The 26,584-nt window shown below is 42.8% G+C and overlaps 2 protein-coding genes across 6 annotated transcripts in view; one reads left to right on the top strand and one right to left on the bottom strand.

Moving 5' to 3' along the window:
- The window catches only part of LYRM1 (LYR motif containing 1), a 28,536-nt gene extending 26,849 nt beyond the window's left edge, over nt 1-1,687 (bottom strand). Inside the window, exon 1 of the mRNA XM_072877755.1 lies at nt 1,553-1,687. The gene's annotated coding sequence lies outside the window, so the exon portion shown is untranslated. The remainder of the gene's footprint in view (nt 1-1,552) is intronic.
- Nucleotides 1,653-26,290, top strand: DCUN1D3 (defective in cullin neddylation 1 domain containing 3). 5 transcript variants are annotated; one of them, XM_072877749.1, is made up of 4 exons: nt 1,653-1,795; nt 12,644-12,719; nt 17,495-18,027; nt 20,042-26,290. In XM_072877749.1, the coding sequence occupies exons 3-4, from the start codon at nt 17,597-17,599 to the stop codon at nt 20,523-20,525; spliced, it is 915 nt and encodes a 304-aa protein (XP_072733850.1). In that variant the 5' UTR covers nt 1,653-1,795; nt 12,644-12,719; nt 17,495-17,596; the 3' UTR covers nt 20,526-26,290. The 5 variants fall into 5 exon arrangements, with proteins under 5 accessions (XP_072733850.1, XP_072733851.1, XP_072733852.1 ...); XM_072877750.1 differs by lacking the exon at nt 1,653-1,795 and adding an exon at nt 1,879-2,273; XM_072877751.1 differs by lacking the exon at nt 1,653-1,795 and adding an exon at nt 2,320-2,467.
- Nucleotides 26,291-26,584: the final 294 nt, after the last annotated feature.

Consider the following 26,584-nt stretch of genomic DNA (forward strand, 5'->3'; position numbering starts at 1 on the left):
ATCACAGAGTTTTCATTTTCTTAGTCTGAGGGGGTCGAGGCATTATCTGGTTTTAGTAGGACAGACAGACTCTTGCTTTGGGAGTGCCTCCCATGCTGTAGTGGCCTCAGGAAGAACAGAAATGCTGACTTAGACTGTGGAGAGGGGGAGGGGAAACCAAAAAAATCACTTTACATATTACTTAGCTTTCTCCTGAAAAGCACACAGTGTCCAGGTAAACTCTAAAGCAATATGAACTTGTCTTGTGCAACCCTGTTGCTCATGCTTTCATACATTTAGAACCATTTTCTCCTCCTTTGTGTTTAGTTCTCTATTAGTTACAAGCAGAGAAAGAGGTTTTAATGCAGTGCAACAAATTTAGCGGAGAAAATGAAGTCTCAGCTATCCTTGGATGGCCTTACTTATATAATATAGAAGCATACAGAAATATAACAACATGGACACAAAACCCAGTATGGATTTATGTACCTTATTCATACCTTGGCTTCAAGCCAAATGCAACTACATGCATGAATAGAAATATTTCCCAGCATTGGAACTGCTCCCAAACTCGAGAACAGGTATAAATATTAATGCTAGCAGAGAAACAATCCTCCCTACCCCCGTTCTTACTTTGTTCTGTGGGTCATTTAAAACAACTCGTTTCATGAACCCTCTGCTTCAGTTTCCAAACACTTCGGTCCCAGGACATTGATAGGTATGATTTTTAGTCACTAATTAAGAACTATAGCAGGGCACATATCGAAAAAAGGTTTGTTTTTTTTGAAATCGAGTGTGTGAATCCCATTCAAGTTCGGGAGTTTTGGAACAAAGCTTCACACAGTATTTGCGCTAGACTCTCCTGAATGGTGTATGGATCAGCCTTTGGGGCCTCCTGCCTCACAGACAGCACAAGGGCAGAGGAACACAGGGTCAGGGTAAGGGCCAGTCTATCTGTCCCAGAGTCTTCTCCTGGCTTCTGTGGGGATGGGGCCCTCACGCCTGCTGGTGACGGGGTGGGACACCCCCCCTGACACGAGCTCCAGGTCAGCAGCAACTGCAGGCCCAGGGGAGAGGTTCAGGACTCATTATGCACAGGACCCTCTCCACACCACCTGGGAGCTGGGCCATCCCACAGCCATTCCTGCAGGCACAGGGATTGGCTGGGCAGCAAGGCCACCATGTTCCTCGCTCTGGGGGTCAGGCCTACCCTGGCACAAGGCAACGGCCATGCAGCACAGGGCAGACAGTGACACTGTGGGTGACAGCAGGGTGTCTGGGGGGCCTGGCAGTCCTCCGCATCCTGTGCACCACACAGGGGGGGTGCCAGTGCTAAGATGGCGCTGGCCGCCCCCCCCCGCGCCATTGCCCGGAGCCGCCCGGCCGCCGGGGGGCGCGGCAGGCGCGGGCGCCCTTCTGCCCCCTGGCGGCCGGGGCGGCACTGCCCCCGCATCCGGGCGGAACCAACGTGTCAAACGGAGGGGGTGGGCCAACCCCCCAAACCTCTAGCCTCTCCCCTCCCCTCCGTCTTCCCCGCGCGTCGGCTTGCCCGCTCTCCACCCCCTCTCTTTACCTTCGGGAAGAAGCGCGCCGGGGCCCCGCTCCCCGCCTGTGTGCGGCGGTTCCGCACCGCTAGGCCTCGTCCCCCCGCTTCGGTGGGCGAGGGAGGCGGCGACCCGTTGCCCTCCCTGCCCTCACCGTGCGTGTGGCGTCGGGCACGCCGCCTTGCGTCACGGCGCGGCGCCGCCGCCAGCTGACTGCTCACCCCCGGAAGTGATGCAGGGAGGGGGAGGCAGTCTTGCAGGGAGCCGCGGAGGTGAGTGAATTGGACCATGTCTCTTCCCGTCCGCGCCGGGCTGCGGGCGGGGGGGACGGCAGCGGCGGCGGGAGCAGCGCGGGGCTCGGCTCGGCTCGGCCCGGCCGGTGGCGCGGGCTGGGGGGCTCGGCCGGCAGCCTCGGCGGGGGCCGCCGCTCTGCCCCTCAGCCCCGCCAGGGCCGGTTGGGCGCTGGGGGCCCCGCGCCGCCGCCGCTGCCCCCTCACGGCTGCCTCCCCCCGCGGAGCCGCAGCCCGCCCCGTCCCCGGGGCTGGCAGCCGCCGGGACGGCCCGCCGGTACCGGCGTGCCCGGCCGGGAGCCTCCCCCGGTGCCGCGGCGCGGGGCGGTCCAGTCCGGGGCGCTTCTCCGGTTGGTGTTTCCTGGGTCTGGCTCCGCGCAGGCCGGTGCAGCGGCTCAGCAGGCGCGCAGCGCTGGGTGCCGCCGAGCCCAGCCCGCCCGTCGCCAGCTCCTGTGCCCCGGTAATGGTGCCGGCTGACTTCGGGCTCTTTTCCGTGTTTTTTTATTTTGGCGTGTGCCGTCTGCAGGATCCCACCACGTTTCTTGGCAAACCACCGCTCCGCGTGCAGCACCGCGTCCCCTCCGGGGCTGAGGAGATCGGCTGCTTTGTTCAAACGCTCTTCGTGCCCAGCCTTTACACGTGTAATGCTGGAAGGTGTATATTCGTAGTGTTTTCAGGAAAAAGAGAGATAAAATGTGGAGCAATTGATTTCCGAGATAGTTCTCGTAATCTGAACGTACCACCTTCTCACAGCCACTTTTCTTCTTACTTTAGCTTTCACTCCCTCTCCTGAGCATGTTTACCCTTCCTGGGAAAGCTGCAATCTGCGTTAATCACTCTTACTCTTTGGGGCTGTGGTGGTACTGATGAGCCACTCATAACGACTTGAATGGTAACTTGCATAATCGGTGTTTCAGGCAAATATTGGTTGAAAGAGTATGCCCTTCCTATTAGTGCTGTGGTTGCTGGAAAGAATCATTGATTATCTTTTAAACAGTTAACACTGCTGGTATGCTGTCCTTCAAAATGTTACGTTGATAACTGAACAATCTGATGCCAAGTATTGGAATACAGCATTGATCCACAGCTGGTAACTTTTTTTTAAATGGTGATGTCTGCCGCATAATTTAAAGGGGTAATAGGTTAAGTGCTCTAAAAAAAGGGGTATAGCTGTACAAACAAAAAGCACAGAACGTTTCTGCCTTATGTTTCTGAAAATTACAGACAGGCTTCACTGGCAGTTGCAGTTGTGCTGCATGGTCTGTCTTTTTTTGGGAAAACAGTTGATCAAAAGACATCTCTTCTAAACATGTTCTTATTATCTAAGAGCCTCTTTGTTAAACAGTTAATGTGTAACTACGGTATTAGTGTTTTATTTGGGCTAGCAATGGGAAGAGACAATATCTGAGTACTGGTGTTTCTCCAGCGCATCTGAACACTACTGCATGTTTCCCTGGTAAAAGGTAATCCTCAGAAAAGGAAACATAGTCCCTTGGTTAAGATTGTACGTGGAAGAAGAGAGATCTGACTGCACGTTCTTGTCAGTTCTGTAGTTTGTCTTTAAAATCTTCCCCATACAAGTGTGTGTTAGTGGTCTGTGAAAAACCTTCATAGCCCTTTACATGAAAGGCAGCACGCAGTCTAAAGCAAAGATTTTCTGCACATCAGCAGAAAAAGGAGAGCTTGTGATCTGTGTTGAATTAGTTCAGATTTGCAAAGTGCAACTGGCTTTACAAACTTACTGCAAGCATCGGCTCTTGTAATGATTTCTAAAATTCTGATTATTTCCTAATAGCAAGTTATATGCAGGCATGAATGATTATAATCCTTAAAATATTTCACAAAGCTATTAATGGGGGAACTTACAGCTTTGATACTACTTGGCCGCTCAGTGTGATGCTTTTGAAATTGCTTTCATCTTAAGACTGATAGCCTGCAACATGATCTGTAATCGGCTCCTGGATCTTTAAGGCTGGGTTAGGTGCCTTCTCTGCACAGTTTCTTGCTTTATTTTGGAGTTCATAGCAAATTCTAACTGATTTGTGTCAGTAATTCTTATAATTTGTTGATCTTGGAAATTCATTCATAATTACATCTTGCTTCCATTTAGCATGAACTGTATTGAAAAAAAGGTGATCAGATGAACTGAAGGGGTGGCTTTGAGAGAAAACTAAGAACAGCTGTTTTGGAAGACCATCACTGAAATTAGTTAAGGAAGTATATCTTGAGAAAGAGGGGCTGCCAGACAGTTTGACAGACTTCTAAGACAAAGGGACTTGTTCTGACAAATTTGTGCTTGGATGAGGGAGAGGCTTGGTTCTGCTGCTTTCTTTGGTTCAGCTTAAGGAACAGGAAAAAATCCTGTATGTTCTGTGTATGTGTATTGGGGCAGGCGAATATAAAGTAGATGGAAAGGGGGTGGAAGAATGGGGGATAAACATAACTCTTCTAAACTTGCATTTCCTTATTGCAGAAAAGGATGTAAAGGTGGTTTGGATATAAAGAGATGCACAACTGCAAATTGGCAGGAGTGCGAGTCCCCCCGTACTGCTCAGAACTGGCCCACCCTGTAGGACTCGGTTTTCTTTATTGGTGCTGCAGAAGTGTTGATAAATTTAATTTAGAGCCTTGGAGCACTATTAAATCCATCGTGGTGGGGTTTTGGCAGTTTGTAAGAACTTGCAAAGTGCAGAAACAGTGTTATTTTTCCATTAGGCACATGGGTCTGTAGTAGTGAATGTAACAGGAAAACTTCTCCGAGTAAGAAGAGACTGTAAAAATAAAGGCATGGGATGTTAGAAAAACAGTCCTTTCTTTCATCCTCATTCTTAAAAATAAAGAAGGAGCTGAAGATTGGCAGACAGAATTCTTGGAGACTGAAAGAACAATCTGTAAACGCTTGAGGGGCTTGGTAGTCACAAGAAGATAAGAGGGAACCCCCTTAACAGCCTTCGTCAGAATTCCCCGAATGGGCTCCTTCTCTCTGGCTGCTTCTCCCTAGGGGTCTGCGTCTTATCTCGCAGGCTTCCTTTCCTCTATTTGCCTCTGACTAATAGGCTTTGTGTTCTGGTTACTGGAAGTCTAATAATTTCTTTTGTCTCTTCCCCCTTCCTCCTTTTAAAAATACTAGATTAAATGGCTGTAATGTTTTGCAGATTATCTGCATTGGTGACATGGATTAATTGTATACTTGACTCTCAGTTATTCAGCAGTAATGACATAGTAACTTGACTTGAAACAATGGTAATTTCATGGCAAATGTTCAAGGCAAATGTTGCCTTCTGGTAAAGAGCCACCTGCAATTTACCCCCTGTAAACATATGGCACGAGTAAACTGTCTGTGCTAGTTTTCTCGGTGTCTTCTATACAGTAAGTTGTCTCAAGTGTGTCTTTTGAAACAGTCAGCTATCTCTTCCCCCCCCCCCCCCGACTCTAGTTTGAGTCAGGTAATTACAGATCTGGGTTGAAGCCTTCCAGGGGGGTGATCAGAAAAGCCAAGACTTGCAGACATGCTCCCATCATTCACTTGTACCTTGACTTCGCCCTTTCATGAGAAGGTTTTGTGGAACTGCTCAGCTATCGGTAACTGGCTGTTGGTGAGCAAGTCTGAGAGTCCCAGGGGCAATGATGGTTGGCAAACCAAAGGGGAGCTCTGCTTTCCCTTGCACAAATGCCAGTATTGCTTATGGTGACATAAGGAGGTTCTCCTTGTCACATGTGGCTTTGGTGTTACCCTTTGGTGATGTTTTTACATTCTGATCTCGTTGTTAACCAGAACAGAGCAAATAGGGGAAGACAAAGTGAATCAAAGCTTCTTGCCTAAAAGATAATCTGAGAACTAACCCATTTAGACTCGTTGTGTCTCCATTTTATCCATGTGTCTTGGGGGGCAGCTTTCCAGTCCAATGATCTGCATCTTGAAGGAAGCAGAAAATCTGCATTTTGGGTAAAGGTTATTTAATTGCAATGTTTTGCTACTAGAAGAGTGACGGTTAGGGGACTACTTAGCTGTAAATATTAACTCTTTCACAGAAGTAGGAATACTGTAGAGAAAACAACAAAAGCATAGATGGTGAGACAGGATTCCAGTAAAGAGAACGAGCTAGTATAATCTTCTGGTGTCTCAGAAAGAATAGTTACAAATGCTGTTCTGTCTGTGGCATCTGTTTTGTGAAAGACAAAACTTACTTAGCAAAATGTGAGAATGCTGTTACTGACCTCCTGTCACAGTTTGTTATTCCCAGAAAGTCAGACTGCCAAAGACAGTATGACAGTCATAGTTATTTGTTGTCTCACTTTTCCTATTTAGTGAACATAAGTGGTTTTTTTTAAACCAAAAGGATTATGTGCTCCTGAAAAATACCAGTCTTATTTTTGCATCCACATAGTAGCAGAAAGTGGCAGGTTTTAGTTCTTACTCTGAAATTTTTTAGTGTAATACAACTTTTCCTTCTGCAACTTTGAAACATCTAATGCCGTCAGTCTTATCCTTTTGTTTTAAAATTGAAAGGGAGGGAGAAAAATAATCTTAACGCCTATCATTATGGGAGGCGTGTGTAGCTTAGTAATAGACTCACAAACACAAATGTCCTAGAACTTGGTTTTGGTCATATGCTGACTTTTCAATATTTTCATTGCAAATGAGTCTGTACAGAAAGCCTTGAGTACTCTGGATCAGCACATAAATGGGCAGTCTGGAAGTGCCAAAGGTCTGATGTATACCAGCTTCAAGCACAGTTACCTGTGCTTGGAGTTAGTGATTATGTCTCGTGAAGCACAGGGTAGATACCTACACCCCTTCTGTCTCTTGTGAGACACAGGACATCAAGTGAAACCAGGGTTATGTGAAAACTTATTAACAAAATGTGTGCGTTGGTTGAAGCTGCCACCAGATTTCTCAAGGAGAGCTGAGAGCCTTTGTTATAACTGATGACCTAAGTTCAAGTAGCTCCTTTGGAGCTCTTGATACAGTTAACGTCTGCAACATCCTTGGTACAGCGTGAAGCGTTAGTGTCATTCACTGTAACAGGGAAGTCAGGACTCAAATCAGTAGAGAGAACTAGGGTCTCTGCAGGTGGCTTTGTGTATTTTCTGCTTTAAAAACTGCAGTCAGTTTAAAAGTCCAAGCATATACTCTTTAAGAGCATTTTCAGATGTCCGTCCTTTCACTTAGAACAATTCTTTGTACATAACTTAAATATGATTCCAGTATTTATGTGGTCAGTTGGTGATGAAGTTCCTACACAACTGCACGAAACGAGTGATTCTTTTGGCTGGCAGCCTGTAAACTATGTTACACTTACCGAGATGGCTACTGGGCCTTCTGTAAACTCCTTATGAGCATCTGCTGCCAGAAGTGATCTTATGAGGTGGTCTGGCTCTTGTCTTTAGACTTGTCCCTTTCGCTGCCCTGTTAGGAGGCTGTATGGGTCATGGTTCTCACAGCTGCTTTGTGCTGGAGATGGGACACTGTTAAGCAGAGCTGCTGGAAGGACTTCCTTTTTTGTGTGATTGGTGTTTCTTCACTGTTGAGAGCAGTAAGAAATGTAAAGTTATTCACTTATTACAATTAGTTTAAAGCATATCTTATTATTACGGGAATTACTTGATATCTACCTGAATTACATTCAGCTGCACGTAATGGATGGAGGTGCCTCAGCCACTGCAAGGTGAAGTCTGCTAGCTGTGCTTGGTGCAAAAGAAAATCTGTGCACGCTTAGCTCAGCTTAAAAGTAAATGGTTTTTTCCATTGCAGAGCGGATTGTAGACTGAGGTGGTTTTTCAAAGTTTTCTGGTTTGGCTACAGGATAGTTGCAGTTTTCCATAGATTAATTTACGGAATGGACTGAGACGGGGTAAGGACATTTGTAGCACAGCTACTTTCAGATGCTTACAGCAGGATGCATCTGTGTCAGATATCTGAGGGTCGCGGTTCCGGTTGGTCCCATAATCTGCGGTTTTGCTGTAGAGATGTGAACTGGTTGTGTCTGAGCACAGAGTAGCTCTTCCCCTGGCATGTGCTGCTTTAATTATTCATAATACATACCGAGGTGCTAAAGGTCTATCATGCTGTGCAAAAGTTACAGTGTACCCTGGAAAAATACTGAAGGATTATTCTTTTACACTCCTTTACACATTAAAGGGAAAAAAACCACAAACCCTCAATAGATGATGTGCTTTTTGTAAGTGCTGGATCTTGAGTTGTATGGCCTTTGACAAGGATCTCAGGGGAGAGGGGGAAGACTGATAGTTTTTAAATGGATGGAGATGAATTGCTCAGTGACCGAACCTTTGGTTTTTGAAGGTGGTAGATTCAAACTCATCCAGGGTTTGAGTTAATGTGCAGTGAAACAAACGAGTTTGTTCATGTCTAAGTATGTAGGAGGTAGGGAATCAGATGGAATCTGGTTGGGGTTCTGGTTTCAGCTTTACTGAAAACTGATGGCATGATCGTGAACAGCCACATCATTTGGCTGTCTTGATTTCCCCTCTGCCTGTTGTCTTGCTCATAGCCTAAACAGACTTCTTAAAGCAAGTACTGCTGCTGTGTGAATTAGTTCATTAATTTATTTACATTACAGAAGCACCGGAAGGCACCCTTCTAAGATTATATGCTATTTAGCTAACTGGACTTGGGTTTGCTCTGTGAAAATACAATAATCCTAACAAATCATTCCACCCACCTAATAAAGTAGGACGAAGCACGTAATAGGAAAGGATTTAAAACTTTTTAATGGGGCCAAGTGGAAAAACAATGAGAAGTAATCGGTAAGTAAGGTATTGTGTAGTTAGAGAGTGTAAAAGAAAGGGAGGGATTCGAGAATGATCCGTGTGTGTCTGCTGAAAAAGCTGCTTAAGGAACGTGTCTTCCATGAGAAACGGTAGTAAGGTGCCTTTACTCTCTCTTTCCCTATAATTTTTCACATTATTATTCATTTTTTCTTAAGCTAACCTTGTATAATTAGCTGCACACAGTGAACTACAGTCCGAAACATCTATTCCACTTTTTCTTAAGACTTCTTGTTGGAGTTTGAACATGAAATGTGGTGTCATACCCTGCATCTTAGTAGGATGCTCTTCAAGAATGCAGAAAGCAGGTTTCTTCTGCCCAGAGTCTTGAATGGAAAAATCTCCTGGATGTCCCAGCCCTGGACTTGAAGTTGACAGCACACCATGTCGAGGTGCAGTTGTTTGTTAAGAGATTTTTGCCTGCTTCCTGGCAACTGTGGGACTTCTTCTGTGAAGAGGTTTGGTGATAGCTCTGGTTCTTGGCACTGAGAAGTGGCCCAGCATTATGGACTTTAGACATGGTGAAGCACTTTCTGAATCTATTGTTACTTGAATTTTTTTTTAGATATTTTTGCCTCTGTCTTCCCTCCAGGCTAGTTAAGCATTTCCAGTATGGTCTTTCTCAAAGCAGTCCACATCTCATTTGAGAAAGTATGCAGGCTTCCAAAATATGCGTTGTCTGGCTTGGTTTTCCCATTGGCTGCCATTTAGCCTTCTGCCAAGTGGCAGCCAAAACTCTGCATGGTCCCTTTTCATGCATCTGTGTAACTAGATTCTACTCTGATACAGGTGTGTTCTGTAGAGGCAGACTTTACCCAGTTTGATCAGATTTCTAAATCTGGTTTGTTTCCAAAGCTCAAAGTGAGGTTAATCAGAAATAGTTTGTTATCCTAATTTGGAACAGATTGACAAAGTTCCCATCTGTATGCCCCCAAAATCATAACCTGACTGTAGTTCATTGAAAGGTGCTTGAACTGCAGGAAGCCTGGCAAACTAATAATTAATTTTAACTAATTGCAGCAAGACTTTCCTGCTTTTAGACTTCCTCTTAAGTAACTTTGCATAAATGTATTTCTGCAGCAGAGGTGTGGAGCAGATCTGTGTGACAGACTGGTGCTAGCACAGCACTTGGTTAGGGATGTGGTGAGGTGTCTTCTGGGCTAATGAAAGCCCATAATGTGCCCATTGTGCTGGAGCCAGAGTGCTTTTGCTGAGGAAGTTTCATTGCAGGTTATGACTTGAAATCAGCAGTTTCCATAATGTGATGGCTTTGCTGACCAAAGCTTCCTTTATGCTTTAACACTTACGCACCAAGCGCTTTGGGTGCTGCAGTATAAAACTCTTAACTGCACAGTAAAATCTTCCACATGCAGAGCTGACCCTCTCAGTTTGTGCCTGATGAAGAGGGGAACAATATCACTAATTATTCACTGATTCCCTACAGAAAAGCAAAGAAAGTTGCCTTTTGTGAGAACGCTATCAGCTCTTACCCCTGGAAGAGCTGCTGAGGACGAGTGTTGAGGGCAACAGCAGCTTTGGCGCTGCAGTGTTCTGCAGCGTGATCCTCTGTGCACCAGTGCGCGGGAGAGCCAAAGTCACAGGGGGGAGTCAGACACAGGTGCAAAAAGAGATAGGTGAGCAAAACAAAGGTCTCCATAATCCTGAGGGTGCATGCCATTTGCTTATTTATTTTCCCAGTGGACTTTGAGTGGGATTGCTAACAAACGATGCAGGCTGTTTTCCGAGTTATTGTAGCATGATGCTCCTCCTGCACTGGCAAGGGGGGATGCTTGGTGATCGTAGCATATGGCTATACCTTTTAACCTTGACCCAAGGACTGAATTAAAACCTGTGCCACAGAAGTGTTGATGCTTCTTTCCACCCCTGCCACAGCCCCTTTGTGTGATTTAGGGATGAAGTCAGCCACAGCGCATTGCTGTGCTATGATAGTCTTTAAATACAGACTTGAAGAGCTTGTTTATTTAACTGCTAACTCATACTAACTTTTTATTCCACATCCCATAATTGTGTTATCACAGAAGTTTACGCTTGTACTACTACATTAAAAATTAAAAAAAGGTGAAATGGGCATCTCGGTAGAATAAAAGTAGTAAGAATGGGGGAAGAATTGTAGCTGGCGGTTCTAACGTTAAAATTTCTGGCTCCAGACAGTGTGTGCACAGGTTAGCCAACATGGAAACTACTTCAAACAACCTGAAAAAGTTTGGCTTTTGCTGGGTAGGGCTGAACTCCATCAGATTCAGCTTCTTTTGAACTTGAAATAAGTGTTTTCTTCCAGTATGTGCCGTAGTCAACTGGAGATGTAGATATGGTGGATCATGTATTTCTTCCAAAGAAATACAAATCTGTTTGAAAAGTAGTTAGTTTGTTGCATAAAGTTGTCATGACAATGGTTTTTAAAATGTGAAGTGTAAGATGTTGCCTCTCCTCTATTTAAGCAGGCTCCTGGGGGAATGAGGCTGCACAGCACCCTGTGTCCCTCCTGTCTCTTCTTTTCTCCCCTGATGATTTATATTTAGCTGCAGGGGGCCAAAAGAAATTAATATAGAAGTGCCAGATGTTACATTTTTCTTAAATTATTGAAATTCATGGGATGCTATGGTCAAATAGAAAGAAATCCAAGCTAGTACTTCCACCGTGAGAGAGGCAGGAACTCCTGTGTTCCCGTACACATTTAAGCTGGCTGGTGGCTGTGCGCCCGCACAGGGCGGCCCTTTCAGCAGGAGTGTGTGCTAAAAGAGCTGTGAAGCTGTCGGGGTGGGGTGGTTGTTTGTGTAGAAGATGAAGTTTGGAAGTGGAGGATATAAATCCAGAGTGAAGTATGCTTTTTGGACTATCCATCTCAAAAGTAAATGCCCAGAAATGGTTCAGTGGCAATACATTTTTGCTCTGTGTGTGTATTGCGGGCGAAAGTACCACTCCACAGTTTCTAGGGGTTTTGAAGTGTTGGATGCCTGTTTCCCTGGGCTTTTAAAAGCTTTTTTAAAAGCTTTGATCAGAACTAGGTTTTATTTGTGGGTCAAATTTGTCCTAATCCACATATAGGACTCAAGTTTGGGGAAAACTCAACTTATGTGGAGATGGGCATGTGTGATAAGAACTTGTTTCATGGTTGTCTTTCTACATCCATTCCCTACTTTCTACTGAACAAACTAATGTTCCCACTTGTTTCCTAAGAAGCAGGTCTCATGTAAAAAGTAAGCATGCAGAAAGGTAGCTTTTGATCACCTGTCTGCTCCCTAGATCTACTGAGAGCTGTAAAACCAAGACATTTTAGTGTTTCTGTTAGTATGGTAAAGCAGAGGAGTTTTGCTGGAGCTTTCTTGTTTTTCTTGTTGTGTCGTCCCCCCGTCCCCCCCCCCCCCCCCCCCAGATCAGATACAAACAGAAGTGTTGACTAGGTGCTGTGGTTGTAGCTCTTGCTATGCAAACCAGACATACCTTTGTCTGTCATCTTCAGAGCTTCATAGTTATATAGCAGAGCTGGGAATTTAAGAGAAGTGAAGTTGCACCAGCTCAACTGAACATGGGAAAACAAACATGGAAAAGAATGTGCTAGAGAATGAAAAAAGAGAATTACTTGCTAGACCCAAATTATGCTTTGCTAGGTAGCAGCTGTCTGGCATTCACAGATTAAACAGCCGCTTAGCTAACATGCATTGACAGTGATAGCATGTCCTCTGTTTTGCTTTGAGTGCATGAAATGAGGAATTAACTCTCCCATGCTGAAAGCCATAAAAGTATCCAGAAGTGTGTGTTTACTCCTAACAAACATTTGAACTTGTCTGTTGTATTCAGTACCTGATCTATGCTTTATATGACAATGCAGAGTTAATGGTGTTAATGCTACTTTATAAGTAAAAAAGTGAAGTAGTTTTATAAAATGACTCTTTCAACAAATGGATTTTGGCTATGAAGGGTTTTATTAAATGCATAGTCGCTTCTGAGTGATTTGGTGCATTTTATGATTTTTGTGGCCTCTTCTAAATGTAAAGATTTGTGTGGTCTTTTGTCTTACAGCGTTCCATGTGGAACCCAGGGAGCCTGAAGGAGGCTGTGAAGATAGTGGAATGATTCCCTGTGTAGCTGAAACTATGTAAGTATTAGCTGTTTGCTTACAAGATCACTTGCCCAGCATCAACTGCTAGAGCAGTGATTGCTTCTCGTTCAGTAGTTGCAATGATCCTCTCGTGGCTCCCCAATGGAAAGCTGTTGTGTGTATCTGTTCTGAGCTGGAGAAAGATGAGGCACCCATGATACTGTTCTCTACTCTCAGCTGTTTTAGAAGTCCTGTATCCATGTCCACTAAAAGGTAGATAATGCATAGTGAAATTCTGTAAAATTCTGTCAGGCTATGCTCAAGTGTTTGCAAAAAGTTGAGGCTTGGTTGAGGCTTAGTTAAGCTCTAGCAATGTTGTCTTTGCCTTAGCTAGTGAACTGCTACTTGGGAAGGGATTTAATGGTTGGCTGAGCTGTGTCCCCTTTTGTTACGACATTTCCTAAATTTGTCTTTGAGGTGTTCTTGAATGTATGGAGGGTTTTTCCTCTTCTCTTTTGATACTTTCTGTGTTTTGAAACTCATTGTAAATACTTTCTGATGCAACACTTTATTAAACGGTGTAATGTGTGGCTGTGTTTTATTATTCTCTGGATGTATCCAATAATTTCTATTACTACAATAACGTCAGTCATTGAAGAAAAATACAGGGTTACTCAAATATTTCCTTTGCATCTTCTTTCCTCCTGACAGCTCTCCCCCACTTCGGTGTTTTCAATTGTGCCATGGTGTGCTTGTATGACAGAGAATTATTACTGAGTCACTTTGTTGTTTTGCTCCCTTCAAATCTTGGGTTACGTGTGATCTGGTCACTTGAAAATGGAGAAAACCTAATTTCCTTCCAGCACTTAAAATAAAACACCAAAAAACCCTAAAAAACCCCTTCCCAAAACAAAACAAAAAGCCCCACCAACGCATTAGCAAGGTCTTCCCAATCTTCTCTAGGTTTTCCGTTGAAAGTATTGGGCAATACGGTTCTACACATCCTTTGTTCTTAGAGAGTGGCTTTCCTTTAACTGGCTGTATTCACCAGCACTAGTCTTCCTGTGTTTCCAGTTGCTTACTCCCTTCTAGAAAGGAGCAGAGAAACATCATTGTCGATCTCTGCTTTGCAGTTCCTGTTGTGTGGAAGATGGCCTCATGGGCATCTTGGTGATTCATATTTACTGTAGGTTATTGCTCAATACATGTCTGAGTAATCAAACTTCTTTGGAAGTACTGCATCCTGTAGTGCTGAGTATGTTCTAGCCTTAGCCCTGAATTTTGATCTTTTTTAGTAGAATAGCAAAACTAGTAGTCAGCACTGCCTTTTGTGTCTCACTGTTACATTGTACAAATCTGTTACAGTAATTTTGCTCTTGGGAACTGATCCTTTTAGGAATTGGTGTTTTACCACCAATCCAGTATAACCTTTGGGTACAGGAGAACTTTATGCTTGTAGTTCCAGATCCAGCTGGGAGAAACATCTCTGCGTGTCCTTGTGCACACTTAACTGTAATCGGCGTGACCTAGACATGACGTTTGCTTTGCTCTACAGTTAGATGAGTAGCTCTGTTCGCTTTCCTGAGAGTGCTTTTTCATACTTCTTGAACACAGTTCAGTGCAGCTCCTGATGCTGCAATTGGATCCTCTTTCCAGCCTTCCTTAACAAAAGGGCCGAGTTCTCCCACTTGTTTCTATCTCCTTCCGAGGCTCTTGTTCCTTTCATGCCTTGAAACCTGAGTCATGTAGGAAGCGGAGGTGACTAGTAAGTGAAGTGGATCCAGCTCAGTGAAGGCATTTTATAAAAGGGTAACTGATGGAGCGCCAAAAGACTTTTCTCTTACAAAACCAGCTATATGCACAAACTGCCAGCAGATGCAGTCTGACTTTTTTTTTTCAAGCTGGTTTTGCTATTTTTGGGGTAGAATGCTTCAAAGTATCTGGCATGTGGCATCAAGTTTCCTGTAGTAGAAAAGTGAGGAATTGCAGCAACTGTACTTCAGTATCTTCTAGTGTTTATTCATAACGAGTAGGATTGTGCTCTGAAAACCTCCTCGGCGGGGAGGAAGGAAGAACTCTCTTACTGCAGGGAGGAGCAGCGCTAGCAGAGCCCAGGCAGTGGCTGTTCAGGAGCAGCAGTCAGCTCCTTGTAAGGCAAGTAGGTTGGAGTACAGAAAACGTGGGGTTTTTATAGGGGTACGCTGCTTGGGACATGGTTAACTTGCACTCTATGGGTTAATGTTACTGTGCTCTCCGGGGATTTTTAGAAACAGCTGTTGGGACACTTCCTCACATACAGGTGTTTAATACTGCTGGCTGACCTTCCCTCTATGTATTGTAATGCTGTCTTTTCATGACAGCAAATGACAATAAACCCCGTCTGTTTCATCATACTGGTGATGTCACTTTGTAGACTTGAATATTAGATTGTTATAATCATTAATACAAGCCGTTGCTTTGGAAGCATGACAGCATGAATCACTTCCGTTAGGAAAATTTATGAACAGAGTATGTAAGTTAGTCTCGCAAACTGTCTTTTTTTTTTTTTTTAAACTTTAAGTTGGGATTCCTAAAGTGAATTGGATTCATCGCTGTCCATTATGCTGCGGGTGATTTGACTACTACCAGCTACTTTAGAGGAAAGTACCATTCACTAATAGGCAGCTATTCTTTAACCTGCCCATAGGGAAAAGCTGTTCTGAATCCCCAACAGCTAATAATTGGTGTTATGTATTTGAGCAGAAAGTTTTATAAAGTAGCTAATCTCTACTTTAACTAGTTTTTACTCAGGATTTTTTATTCTGTTCCTTTACTTGCATGCTTCTCTCTAAAGAAAAACTTAGCCAAAGTAGTGTTAGCTACCTTTGAGAAACTGATAGAAGGACAAGAATTAGTGTAGATTGAGCATTTGAATTCTGATGAATTTAAAGGGGGGGAAAAAAAAAAGGAAGGCTGGTATCTGGGAGTTAATCTAAGCAGTAATTTACACTGCCTAATAACATCCTGTTTGTTTTGGTGTAATGAAAAAATGACTGGCGTGGACTAGAGAAGATGATGTTGCTCAGACACGTGGCAGTACTCTGCAATTCACAAAGAGCTGTGAAGTACTAAGGACGAGTGAAAATGTCTTTTGGGTTGTTTATGGGGAAATGCATATTTTAATGAAACCTTTAAAATACAAATGAATAAGAAATTATTCTTGAATACATTAAATTGAACTTTACTTGCCTATAAAAATGGTGCTACAAAGTTCATCTTTAATGAAAGGATGTACCAGATGTTTGTTCCTTCTGCTGCTTAAAAATAGGTTTTTGTTAGTTTTGTTTGTGGGTTATGAGCTTAAGAAAAGGGATTGGGGAGGGCAAGAGAAGCCAGGTAGTTGAAACCAGCATCTTGCCTGTTGTAGTTGTACTGGCAAAAATACTTCTCTTTTTTTGCTCATGAAACTGCACATGTGCTGTTTTGCCAAAACAAATATAATGGCTGAGAGAAGATTTATGTTTGTAATCCTAATATCTGGAGAATTCATCTGCACTTAGTGCTGCTGTTCCAAGTTGGTTTACAGCTTAAAACAGGGGTTTGGTCTCAGAAGAGCTTTACCCAAGAAAGAATACAGAAAAACTGACATGACATCTATTTTATTTCTTTATTTTTAATTTTTATCTCTTTTCTTTCTTGTTCTAATTCTGTAACCTGGAAGCAGTAAACAAAGACAAGGAAAACCCAATTTTTATGTTTGAGGCTTTTGCCTAACTGACAGCGGAGGTGAAATGCAAATAAGTGGGTAAAGGAGGAATATGATAAGCAATTGCTTTCTTGGAGTTGATATTTCTGAGAAATGGACTGTCCATGGCGTGGCTGCATGCTGATAGGATAGTGTCAGAGTGTTAGTTTGGTTTTAATAGGGAAAATTTAAGAAACCTTTTCTGTGGGTAAAATATCTTTTCCAAATATGCAAGGCTTTAACATTGTGATTTGTAAAAACAGAGTATGATGAAATCATTTTGGCATTTTAATTTTGATTTTTTTAAAAAAGATGAACTGGAATTACTACTTCTTATCTGCATGTGTGTCTGTCTGAAAGTTTCATTAAAAAGGCCCCCTCCCCTGTCTGTCTCATTACCTGAAGGGAGGAGCCCACTTGAAACAATGAATAATTCCTGAACACCATCTTGCATGAAAAGTGAGTGTTGCCTCCTTTCTGCAAACATGCTCTGTGTATGTTTGAAGAACAAAAATCCAGATTCCAAACTTTGTTTAAAAAAAAAAACAAACCCACAACTCCCCCCCCCCCAAAAGGAAATGCTTCCTCCCCCCTTCCCCCCCCCCCCCGCCAAAACCCCTTTTTCCCATTTGCTGAAGGTACAGTCTAAATCTACTGCTTAAGTCTCTGCCAGGTTGTCCCATCAGTGCCCTGTCCCCCCCACTGCTTTGTTTCAGTGTTTTATATTCTATATATAAAATGCGGGTATACTTTTAAAAACCATTTCCTTTAAAATATTTCTGGGTTAAAGTAGTCTGTCTTGATGAAGCCTGTACATGAATCAACCTCTTTGTAACCTATGTTACAGTAAGAATTTTAGGAATTTCCTTTATTAGGACCCGTTAGTATACTGCAGCCACTGAGTGAGCTGCGTTGATTTCTAGGTAAAACAGCCTGAAATTACCTGAAATTTATGGCATATGCCAACCTTCTGTACACTAGTCCTTTTCAGTATGCAAAACTTAAATATCCTGAAGTCGGTCTCTTACTGGCGAGTGTTATCCCACATTTAATGCTTACAATATTCTTTGTGGAGAAACAGCAATTTGACTCTGAAACTGTTTTTCAGGTTAGTTGACTGCCGCTAATGGCATGGTGAGATGTGTTGAAGAGCAGCTGCGAGGGTGTCCAACGGCAAGGGGACTGCTCTAGAAGCTGGGCTTGCAACATCATGGGCCAGTGTGTCACGAAGTGCAAGAATCCTTCTTCTACCCTTGGCAGCAAAAATGGGGAAAGGGAATCTGGCAGCAAGTCGCATAGTAAGAGAAGTGCAGTCCACAAAGACGACCATGGTTCAGCTTGCGGGAAGTCTTCAGGAGATATACTTGTGAATGGGACAAAGAAAACGGACGCTGCTGTAGAATCTAGTCAGCCTCCATCGTTTTCTGGAGATACAAAGAAAGACTCTGTTTCCAGCGCAGAAGAATCTTCGCTCCAAAGGATTGGGGAGTTATTTAGGAGGTATAAGGATGAACGGGAAGATGCCATACTGGAAGAAGGAATGGAACGATTTTGCAATGACCTCTGTGTTGATCCCACTGAATTTAAAGTGCTAGTTTTGGCTTGGAAATTCCAGGCTGCTACCATGTGCAAATTTACAAGGTTAGTTCTTGTAGAACTTGTAATTATTTTCATATGTTAAAGTATATCCTGTCATCTGTATGTTGGAGAGTCAGCCTCATTAGCTTCACTTACTTATTTCTTCTAACACTTGCATTTTGATCAAATCAATTCCTACCACTGTGGAAGGTAAGCTTTGTATTGTCCTCTTTTCCCCTTCTCCTCACAGTGGGTTTCAGAATTGAAAATGTGGTTTTGGACATTATGCTGCTAATGATGAGCAGCGTAGTGAGATTCTGTAGACATTCATTTATTCTTGATTTACCAAAAGCAGATTTACTGTATCCAGCATTATCTTGGTGATGAGATTGGACACTGAAATTAATTTTTGCTTTAAAGTAATGTGCGATTCCTTAGTAATTGCTACCAACTCTGTTGTTATTCTGTGAAAGAATGACAGACTGCTTCCTAAGCATTGTTCCTGCCCAACCAGTGTTATACTTAATGTCTTTTTTGAAGAGTAATCCTATTAAAGCATAGAGAGGGAAGGAAATGCAAGGCTTTTGACACTGGTAGCTGTTTCATACTGGCTGACAAGTGATTGGTATTTAAACTGCTGTCTGTCCTTCTGGACAAGGGGGTCAGTCAGCAGGCTTATAGCATATGTGATGCTACAGGAAATGACAGAATGGCTAAAACTTACCAGGAAAAAACAAACAAACAAAACCCAAACCCGAAACTACAACAGCCCCCCCCAACTTGATAATCAATGTCCAGGTAAGAGCAAGTAAAGACTTCCTACAGGGACTTGCTGAGAGAGAATGAATTTTTTATTTTCTGGTCTATCTAGATTGGTTTGAGTAATGCTACCTATTCCTACTCAGCTTATAACTTTCAAAATTACTTTAGTGTTCTGAGCCTTGAACCAAGCCTCTGCTGTGCACTGAACGCAGATAGCTTTTCCAGCATCTTCAGAGTCTTTGTGGATGTGGGTGTGTGTCAAATGGATGAGTTACTCTGGAATGCAAATGTGGATTTACTAGAGGCTGGTGGCGCAGGTATTTGCTAACATGGTAAAGGAATTGCAAGTAGTATCTGTGATTCTGCACAACCACCATGAGTTTTATCAACATCATTTTGGTTTTCTTGGAGAGAGGGCAAATCTAGTGGTGAGAGGTTACCTTTGTTTAATGGCACACTCCATGATATGGGTGCTGATCGACTTCTTCCATCAAGGAAAGCAATGCGGTCTTCTGTTCTCCTGAGTGCTGCCCCATCTCCTGTCTTCCCTCCAGCCCGTCCTGCATCAGTCTGCTGGCTTTGGTTAATATTGGCTGGTTATAACACTTGCTCATGAGCATTAAAGAAATCAGAGCTAACCATCTACCCACTTGTCTGGATTATTAGTAGGCTAATTAGAATAGGACTGGTGCTTCGAGCAGTGTTTATACGTTGCATTGTAGCCTGTGTTGTGTGATGCTGTGCTCTCTTCCACTCTCTCGGTAGGTGCCTTGCTGACCGTCGCCATTGGCACCCTTTTTATTTTGCAGGCTGGAAGAGCAACCAAAAACCACAGGAAAGCCACCAGTGAACTGCTCTGTCCCTTGAGAACAGCTCGCCCAGAGCATGGGCGTTTAGACATGGGCAATATTGAATCAAGCTGCTTTATATATGGCACTTCAGGGTGTAAATGTGGTGTTTTCAAACATTTGGCATTTCTTCTGTGGTAAATTTTATTCACTTTTTATTGTGAAAGGCACTGGATGTGGTATTATCGAGTAGTCAGAGAGCCAGACAGCAAAATGTCTTTTGAATGCTAACAGTGCCCCAGCAGATCTGAATGGTGTCTGTGGTTCCCCAAGCCATGAGAAATTTCTTGGAATTGTCTCCCCTTCCAGTAGCTCCCATTGCCAAGATTTTTGTGCTACTTGGGCTGAGAGCACACCTTGTCTTGTCCAGATAACCCTCTTCTGATTTGGCCTAGCTGAACGGAGATGGGAAGCGCGTGAGGTTGGTGGGAAGCGCTCGCACTAATTTCTCTTCTCTTGCTTAATAGGAAGGAGTTTTTTGAAGGCTGCAAAGCAATAAACGCAGACAGCATTGACAGCATTTGTGCAAGGTTTCCCAGCCTCTTAAACGAAGCCAAGCAGGAAGATAAATTCAAGGATCTCTATCGTTTCACCTTCCAGTTCGGCCTGGACTCTGAAGAAGGACAGAGGTCGCTACATCGGGAAATAGCCATTGCCCTTTGGAAGTTAGTCTTCACCCAAAACAAGCCCCCCATTTTGGACCAGTGGTTACACTTCCTAATCGAGAACCCCTCAGGAATCAAGGGAATCTCCCGGGACACGTGGAACATGTTTCTAAATTTTACTCAGGTGATTGGACCGGACCTTAGCAACTACAGTGAGGACGAGGCCTGGCCGAGTCTCTTCGATACCTTTGTGGAGTGGGAAATGGAGCGAAGGAAAAAGGAAGAGGAAACCAAATGTATTACGTCTTCGGACACAGAGGGCCTGTGTGCGGAGGAACAGACTTAGCGGCGTCGACGCAGCAGTGACGAAATCAACCTGTTGCCCTTCATTAAATGTAAACTCTGGATGTTTCTGGAAATTACCGAGGCTCCAGATTTTTCTACTTTACACCTTTTTCTGCCTTGTCTTTGAAAGGGCTCTAAAATGCTGTATCATGTTTTAGGCACTTTCTTAATTTTGGTTATTCCTTTTACTCTTGCCCTGAAATATTTGACCCTGGCTACAAGTTAGGCATTCTTGGGGTTTTTTTTAAGACTTCAGATTAGTATAAGTAAGTCTATTTCTTGCACAATGTAGATCTTTTTAGTTAGGTTAAATTAACATTGCTAAATTATACAGTGCCGGATTAAGTTTTTCATACTACATCTGTCAGGGCAGGTCTGTACTGTGTGTAGTGCTGTTTACATTGTTAAAATTTTAGGCTGTAATAATTTTAAGGTTTTATACCAAGATGAACAGCAGTGTTAACTGTTAACTATAAATGCATTAATCCCCTGGTAATAAGGCTCTAAAAAACAACATAAGCAACAGCTTTTTGTAATATGGCTAATTCCCACTTTCAGCTAACTCCTAGCGAATGAGTCCAGATCATTCCTTTTTTTGGAGTTTCAAACTAAATGTTGGGATTGTTTTATAAAATTACTGTACCTGTCAGTCAACTGAGTGGTAGATGACGATTTGTATCTAAATCTCTTACACATCACGTAATAAAAGAGCAGTACTACCTCAGTTTTATTGAAAGTGGACTTCTTGATGGACTTCCATTTTCTCTGGAAGTTGTATTTTTGTGGTTACGTGAGAATATTTTTACTTGACTAAAAGAACCAAAGGTTCTGCTTCTTAAGTTTGCTAGACATTGACAGAAGCAACACACAAACCCTAAGTCTTCAAGGAAAACTGTGGTATAATTCTGCTTTAATTTGTTTGATTTATACCTAAAGTATTATCTTACTTGTCTGGCAAGCACAGTACTTCTATGTGAGGAACTATCTTTTGCATTAATATTAAAAAAACCAGTTTTTTAAAACCTATGTTTAATTGCTAAATCGCAGTTAATACTCCACACTTTCTGGAGCAACAATATCGGCATCTGATGACAAAGTGAATTCTTAATGTGTTCTTAATGACAACAGTGTAGATGAGTCATTTTTAGACTGATTTGATAATATTTGGATAGGAGTCAATTTATTATTTTACAATGCCTGTATTGGGACTATTTGCCTCTTGAAACTGTTGTGACTTAAAGGGAGTTTTATTAACACTGGTTGAAACTTTTTTGGTTATTGATGCTACCTTTTTTAATTTTAGTATGTCAACTTTTTTACACCTTTTGGTAAAAGGGATGATTGCCAAGGCTTTCTATAGAGCTAAGTACTGGCTTAATGAATTTGATACGCTTCCATTACACACCTTTATTTTCAGAGCTGCATTTCAGGATCATAAAACAGCTTCAATTAAAAAAACAAACCAAAACAAAAAAAACCTGGACAGTCATCCGTAGCATCTAATGGCTTTTGTGATATAAGGGTTTTAAAGCTAACGGGAAACAGGTTTTAAGTGGCGAGCTTGTCACTAGATCCAGGATGGCATGCTTTGCACATCTGCTGTGCCCCAGAGGGGTTAGCAGAGAGAGGAGGAGGAGGATCTGCCTGAATTCTGTCACTAGCTTTGCTGGTGTGCAGCCTATGCAATAGCTTGGGTCTGAGATCATAAATCACTAACAAAATGTGGGTATTGAAAACTGTTTAAGAACAAACCCACAAGCCACAGATAGCATCTCTTTCATCTAATAAAAGGAGAGAGTTTGGTCCATGCTGCTTCTGCAAGCTCTTGCTGGGAGACATGTTGAGCTGTGGAAAACAAATGTAGTTGTTCCAGATGCAGCTGAGTCTGTCCCTTTGCAGGAGGGGAGCCCTGAACTTGCTGTATTATAGGAAAACATACTCAAAGCTTTGTCCTTGCTACTATAACCTTCCGAGCTACCATGGCACAAGCACTGTTTGGCAGCAAAACCTTATTCTGATTTGGTGAGCGAAGCAGGCCAAAGCACTTGTGCTGGTATAACTGAATTTATGGTGAGACTTTTGCTGGTGCTGTTATTTTAAAAAAGGAAAAAAAATTCCCCAACAGAGGCTACTTTGTTAGCAAAAGTTCCAAATGGAGGCCTGATTTGATAGTAAATGAAGACTGTATTTATAAGTTTGAGACTACTCATTCATTCAGCTATTAAACTATTTGTTCCTCACTTCATTTTTTTTTTTTCCTAAAGGGATTTTAAAATGTCCAGAGTGTGAAAACACAACTATTCAAATGGATAGCCAGTGCATGCACATGCACACAAAGTCATGGCCGTGGCTGCTACGGATTTATACACCAACCTGCAGCAGGCCCGAAGGATGAGGGATAGAGCTCTTTAAGGAGGGTGTTTATCTTGTCATCTGGATGTGGATTGTAGTAAGGAAATAAATTTGTAGCACTCCAAGGCTTAGCCCATTTTAGTGCATCAAATGTAATACAGCTTCTTTTTAAAGACGGTGGTGGTGAATATACAGGAAGGGAAAAATCTTATTTCCTGTTGAGGAAAGGACATACAATTCCCAGTGGCTTATGTCCCATGCTTTCAGTACGAGAGGACAGCCTTGCTCTTGTTGTGCTGCTTTCAGCAGAGCAGGAGCAACTCCACCTGTTGTGGGTAGAATACTTGCAAAAATAGCCAAATGATCTATCTAGCAAAGTACCATTTATTTTTAGCCTAACTTCAGTTTTTTAATTGCCATTTACAGAATGCAAACCAGGCCTGTATCGGTTTTATACTCCTGAACCAGGAGCTGAAGGTGCCACTCTTTGCTGAAAGTGGGAGGGCATCGGACCTTCCCTTGGATTGCCTGGTGATTTTATGATCCTAAACGAGAATAGACTGTACTCTGTAATGCTGGTGTACCTGTGTGGGAGCGGGGTTTTGTACATGTTTCTGAGAAGTCTTTAACAATATTGGAGCCTCTGAAAATATGCTTGTTTAATGGCTAAACTGTGAATATCTGTGGAACAGGCCAAATACATTCACTCTTCATTTTTCTATAATTTCAATCTTTATTTGTAGGGCACAGGACTGTAGTGAGCAGTGATGCTGCTGGAATCCTTGAAACCATTGCAACTATTTAATTTTTTTTAATTAGGGTATGCATTAGAAAACTTGATGCATGTAGTGAATCTGCTGCAACTTGGGATAAATAACTATAGATAACTATATAGATAGTTTTAGTAATATACTGGAAAACTGGTCTGACATCCACACTCTGTGGCATTTTATCACCTTCCCTTATATGCAAAGAAACACAACTGAAAACTTTACTCCTGAGTAATAAAGCACTGACCACCTGTGCCATATTATAGTTTGCAACACCTTTAAAATTTGGCTCTCAGATCAACTGGAGGCTCAGTTGTGCTAATTTTTACTTGTGTGGGTGTGTTTCTGAGGTCAAAGACTATTGATTCAAGTAAGGGTTTGAAAGATTCCGCCCATAGTTGGCCATAAAACATGACCGAGGAAATGAATTGAAATTGAACGCTGAATTGTGAGTTTACTTGCTGCTGGTGCTATTCTATATGGAGAATTATAGTTTTTTAATACTGTGCAATTGTAATGAAAGAACCACAGGAATAATAAATGAAGGTGTGGCAGGTGGCATAAAATCAGATAGCTGAAGCCTGTGGCAGCTCGGTCTGCCCCAGGGCGAGCACTGGCTTCCCCAGGCTGGCATGGCAGATCTGCTCATGAATCAGCCTCTGAACCACTCTAGCTTTTCAGCCAAGCACACTTAAGAGCATGAAACGAGTTCACCCTGCTCTGCTGATGAGCGAGTGACTCGGGGTTGGTTGCAAATAGAGGCAGCCCCTCTTCCCGAGGGCAGGGTGGCTGTCGGCTGGGGGGTTCAGAGTGCTGGGGGCAGCAGCAGCTTTGCCTGTGTGACTTTTATTTCACTCCTTGCATGTCTGTCAGAGCCTGAAGCACCCATGGATCCCAGGACAGGTACTAGCCTGTCACCTGTGGTTCCCAGACGTGGCTATGCACTGACTAGCGACCTTAGTATTTTCATGACACTGTCAACATAAGTATCTTCCTTACAGTTCTAAGCCTTGTTTCCAAAAGAAAAACCCAGCCAAGTTAAAGAAACACCATGTAGTTAAAAGCCACCTCAGTCATGATGTAATTTGTTGGCTGAGATTACATCATTCCCATTCATCAGAAAATGATAGTCATTGTGAGTTTCTGGGTCTTGCAGCCTTGTGTTCTGCAGTGTGATCCTTTTTTAGAAGATTCTTGGTAAATTGGGCACCTGGTTCTTCCCTTGATCTCACTCTGCTCGAAATGTGTGCATGTGAATTTAGCCTTTCATATTAAAAAGGAAGATGCTTAACCTGAAACTCAAAATTCTTCAGGGTAGTGTTTCAATATACAGCAAAACATAAATGTGTTTTCCGTAAGTATTGAAAGCTAAGTGTCTGCTTAAATTTTGTTGTGTGCAAACAAAACCACCAGTGTTAAAATTTTCTCTGGATTATTGAAGATTGAACCTTTTTGGTTTTATATTGCCAACTGAAGTGAAATACATGAGATTGTAAGACAGAAGGCTGTAACTCCTTCACCATGAAGTACATAGGTATCTCTACCTCTTGTTCTTAGACTTGAATAGTTTAAGGTTACCATCCTTTGCTCCCAGGATTTTATGCCTCGATGAGTAATCTACTTTTTTTTAATTGACCCAAGTTAAGTATTATCTATTTGCCGTACTTTTTGGTATACTGCTTTTAATCTGCATGCAATGACCTTTTGAAAGGGAGCTAAGTCAAGCTGCAAACAAAAGTGGCAGTCCTCCCGGGCGCTGGTCTTTGAGTGCAATAGAGTGACCGACTCGAGCTACATCACATGTGGCTCAGGGGCTTTTATCATCGCACACCCTCTTCCCTGGTCGGGATACCTGTACTGACAATAAGTTGAAGATGGAGCAGCTGCTCCCCAAGAGGGAGCCATCAGCCTTTTCATTTGCCCTTGGAAAACTTTAGGAACCCACCTGATGAAGTGCTACGAGTGTATTTTTCTTCTGATGAAAAATACTGTGTTTTGTTCCATTGGGCTGGACCTGTAACACCTAGCAAAGATGGGAGCTGCAAAAGTGTAAGGGCTACACGCATCCGTTTCCTCCCTGAGGTCAGAATCTTGCTCAGGATAAAACCCTTACACTTGAGCAAAGCTGGAGAGTTCTCGAGTGTATTGGAGATGCCAGAGTGGCTTCAGTGCTCAGTTGTATTCATTAATGCATTTAGCTGGTGTCTGTTTTTCATGCAACACATCTGTGTCCCTTGTTTTCCTCCCCTGAAGGAAACTGCAACACAATTACTGTCATTACAAATCCCGAATAGATGCTATGCTGTAGCAACTGTTGCTACAAGATTCTTCTTCCAGTTTGAGGGCTGCTCTTGGGGTGTGACCTCTTGCACTATCTGTACGGGCACATATTTCAAGAGAGCGGGGGGATGTGCGAGACGATAGGTAAAAGGAGCTGAACGTACTAGTCCTGCTAACAGCTTGCCTTAAATCACTGAAAGTACAGCGGTTCCTCGCTACTATTGCAATCCTCAGTCTTTCTGTAGTTAGGTTTTAAAATCCAACAGGTTCTGGAGGTTATATAACTTTATTTTATTTTTAAAAAGCTTCTATCTTTGCATACTTGCACTCTCCAGATAAGCCCTTTCTGGATAACATGTCATTTCACACACAGACAGAAAAAAAATCCGTCTCCAATGTTCTTGCTGTAAAGTCTTGTTGTTTTTTCCCGTGTAAATTATATTTGGACTAAAGGTTGCCTACTGTTGAATCAGTGTGTTTACTTGAATGTTGCCATTTTATGCAGTTACAACTGCTGACTCTTGCTCTTCTCTGGGCCCATGAGAGGGGAGATCGTGTGACCAGAGGTGGCAAACCCGCACAGAGGATCAGTGGAGCTGAAGGCTGGCTGCTGTTTTTATACTCCCATATGTATTAAATGTTAGAGGACTTCACAGAA

This window comes from Ciconia boyciana, chromosome 13, assembly GCF_034638445.1.
Source record: "Ciconia boyciana chromosome 13, ASM3463844v1, whole genome shotgun sequence".
In the NCBI taxonomy this organism is placed as follows: domain Eukaryota; kingdom Metazoa; phylum Chordata; class Aves; order Ciconiiformes; family Ciconiidae; genus Ciconia; species Ciconia boyciana.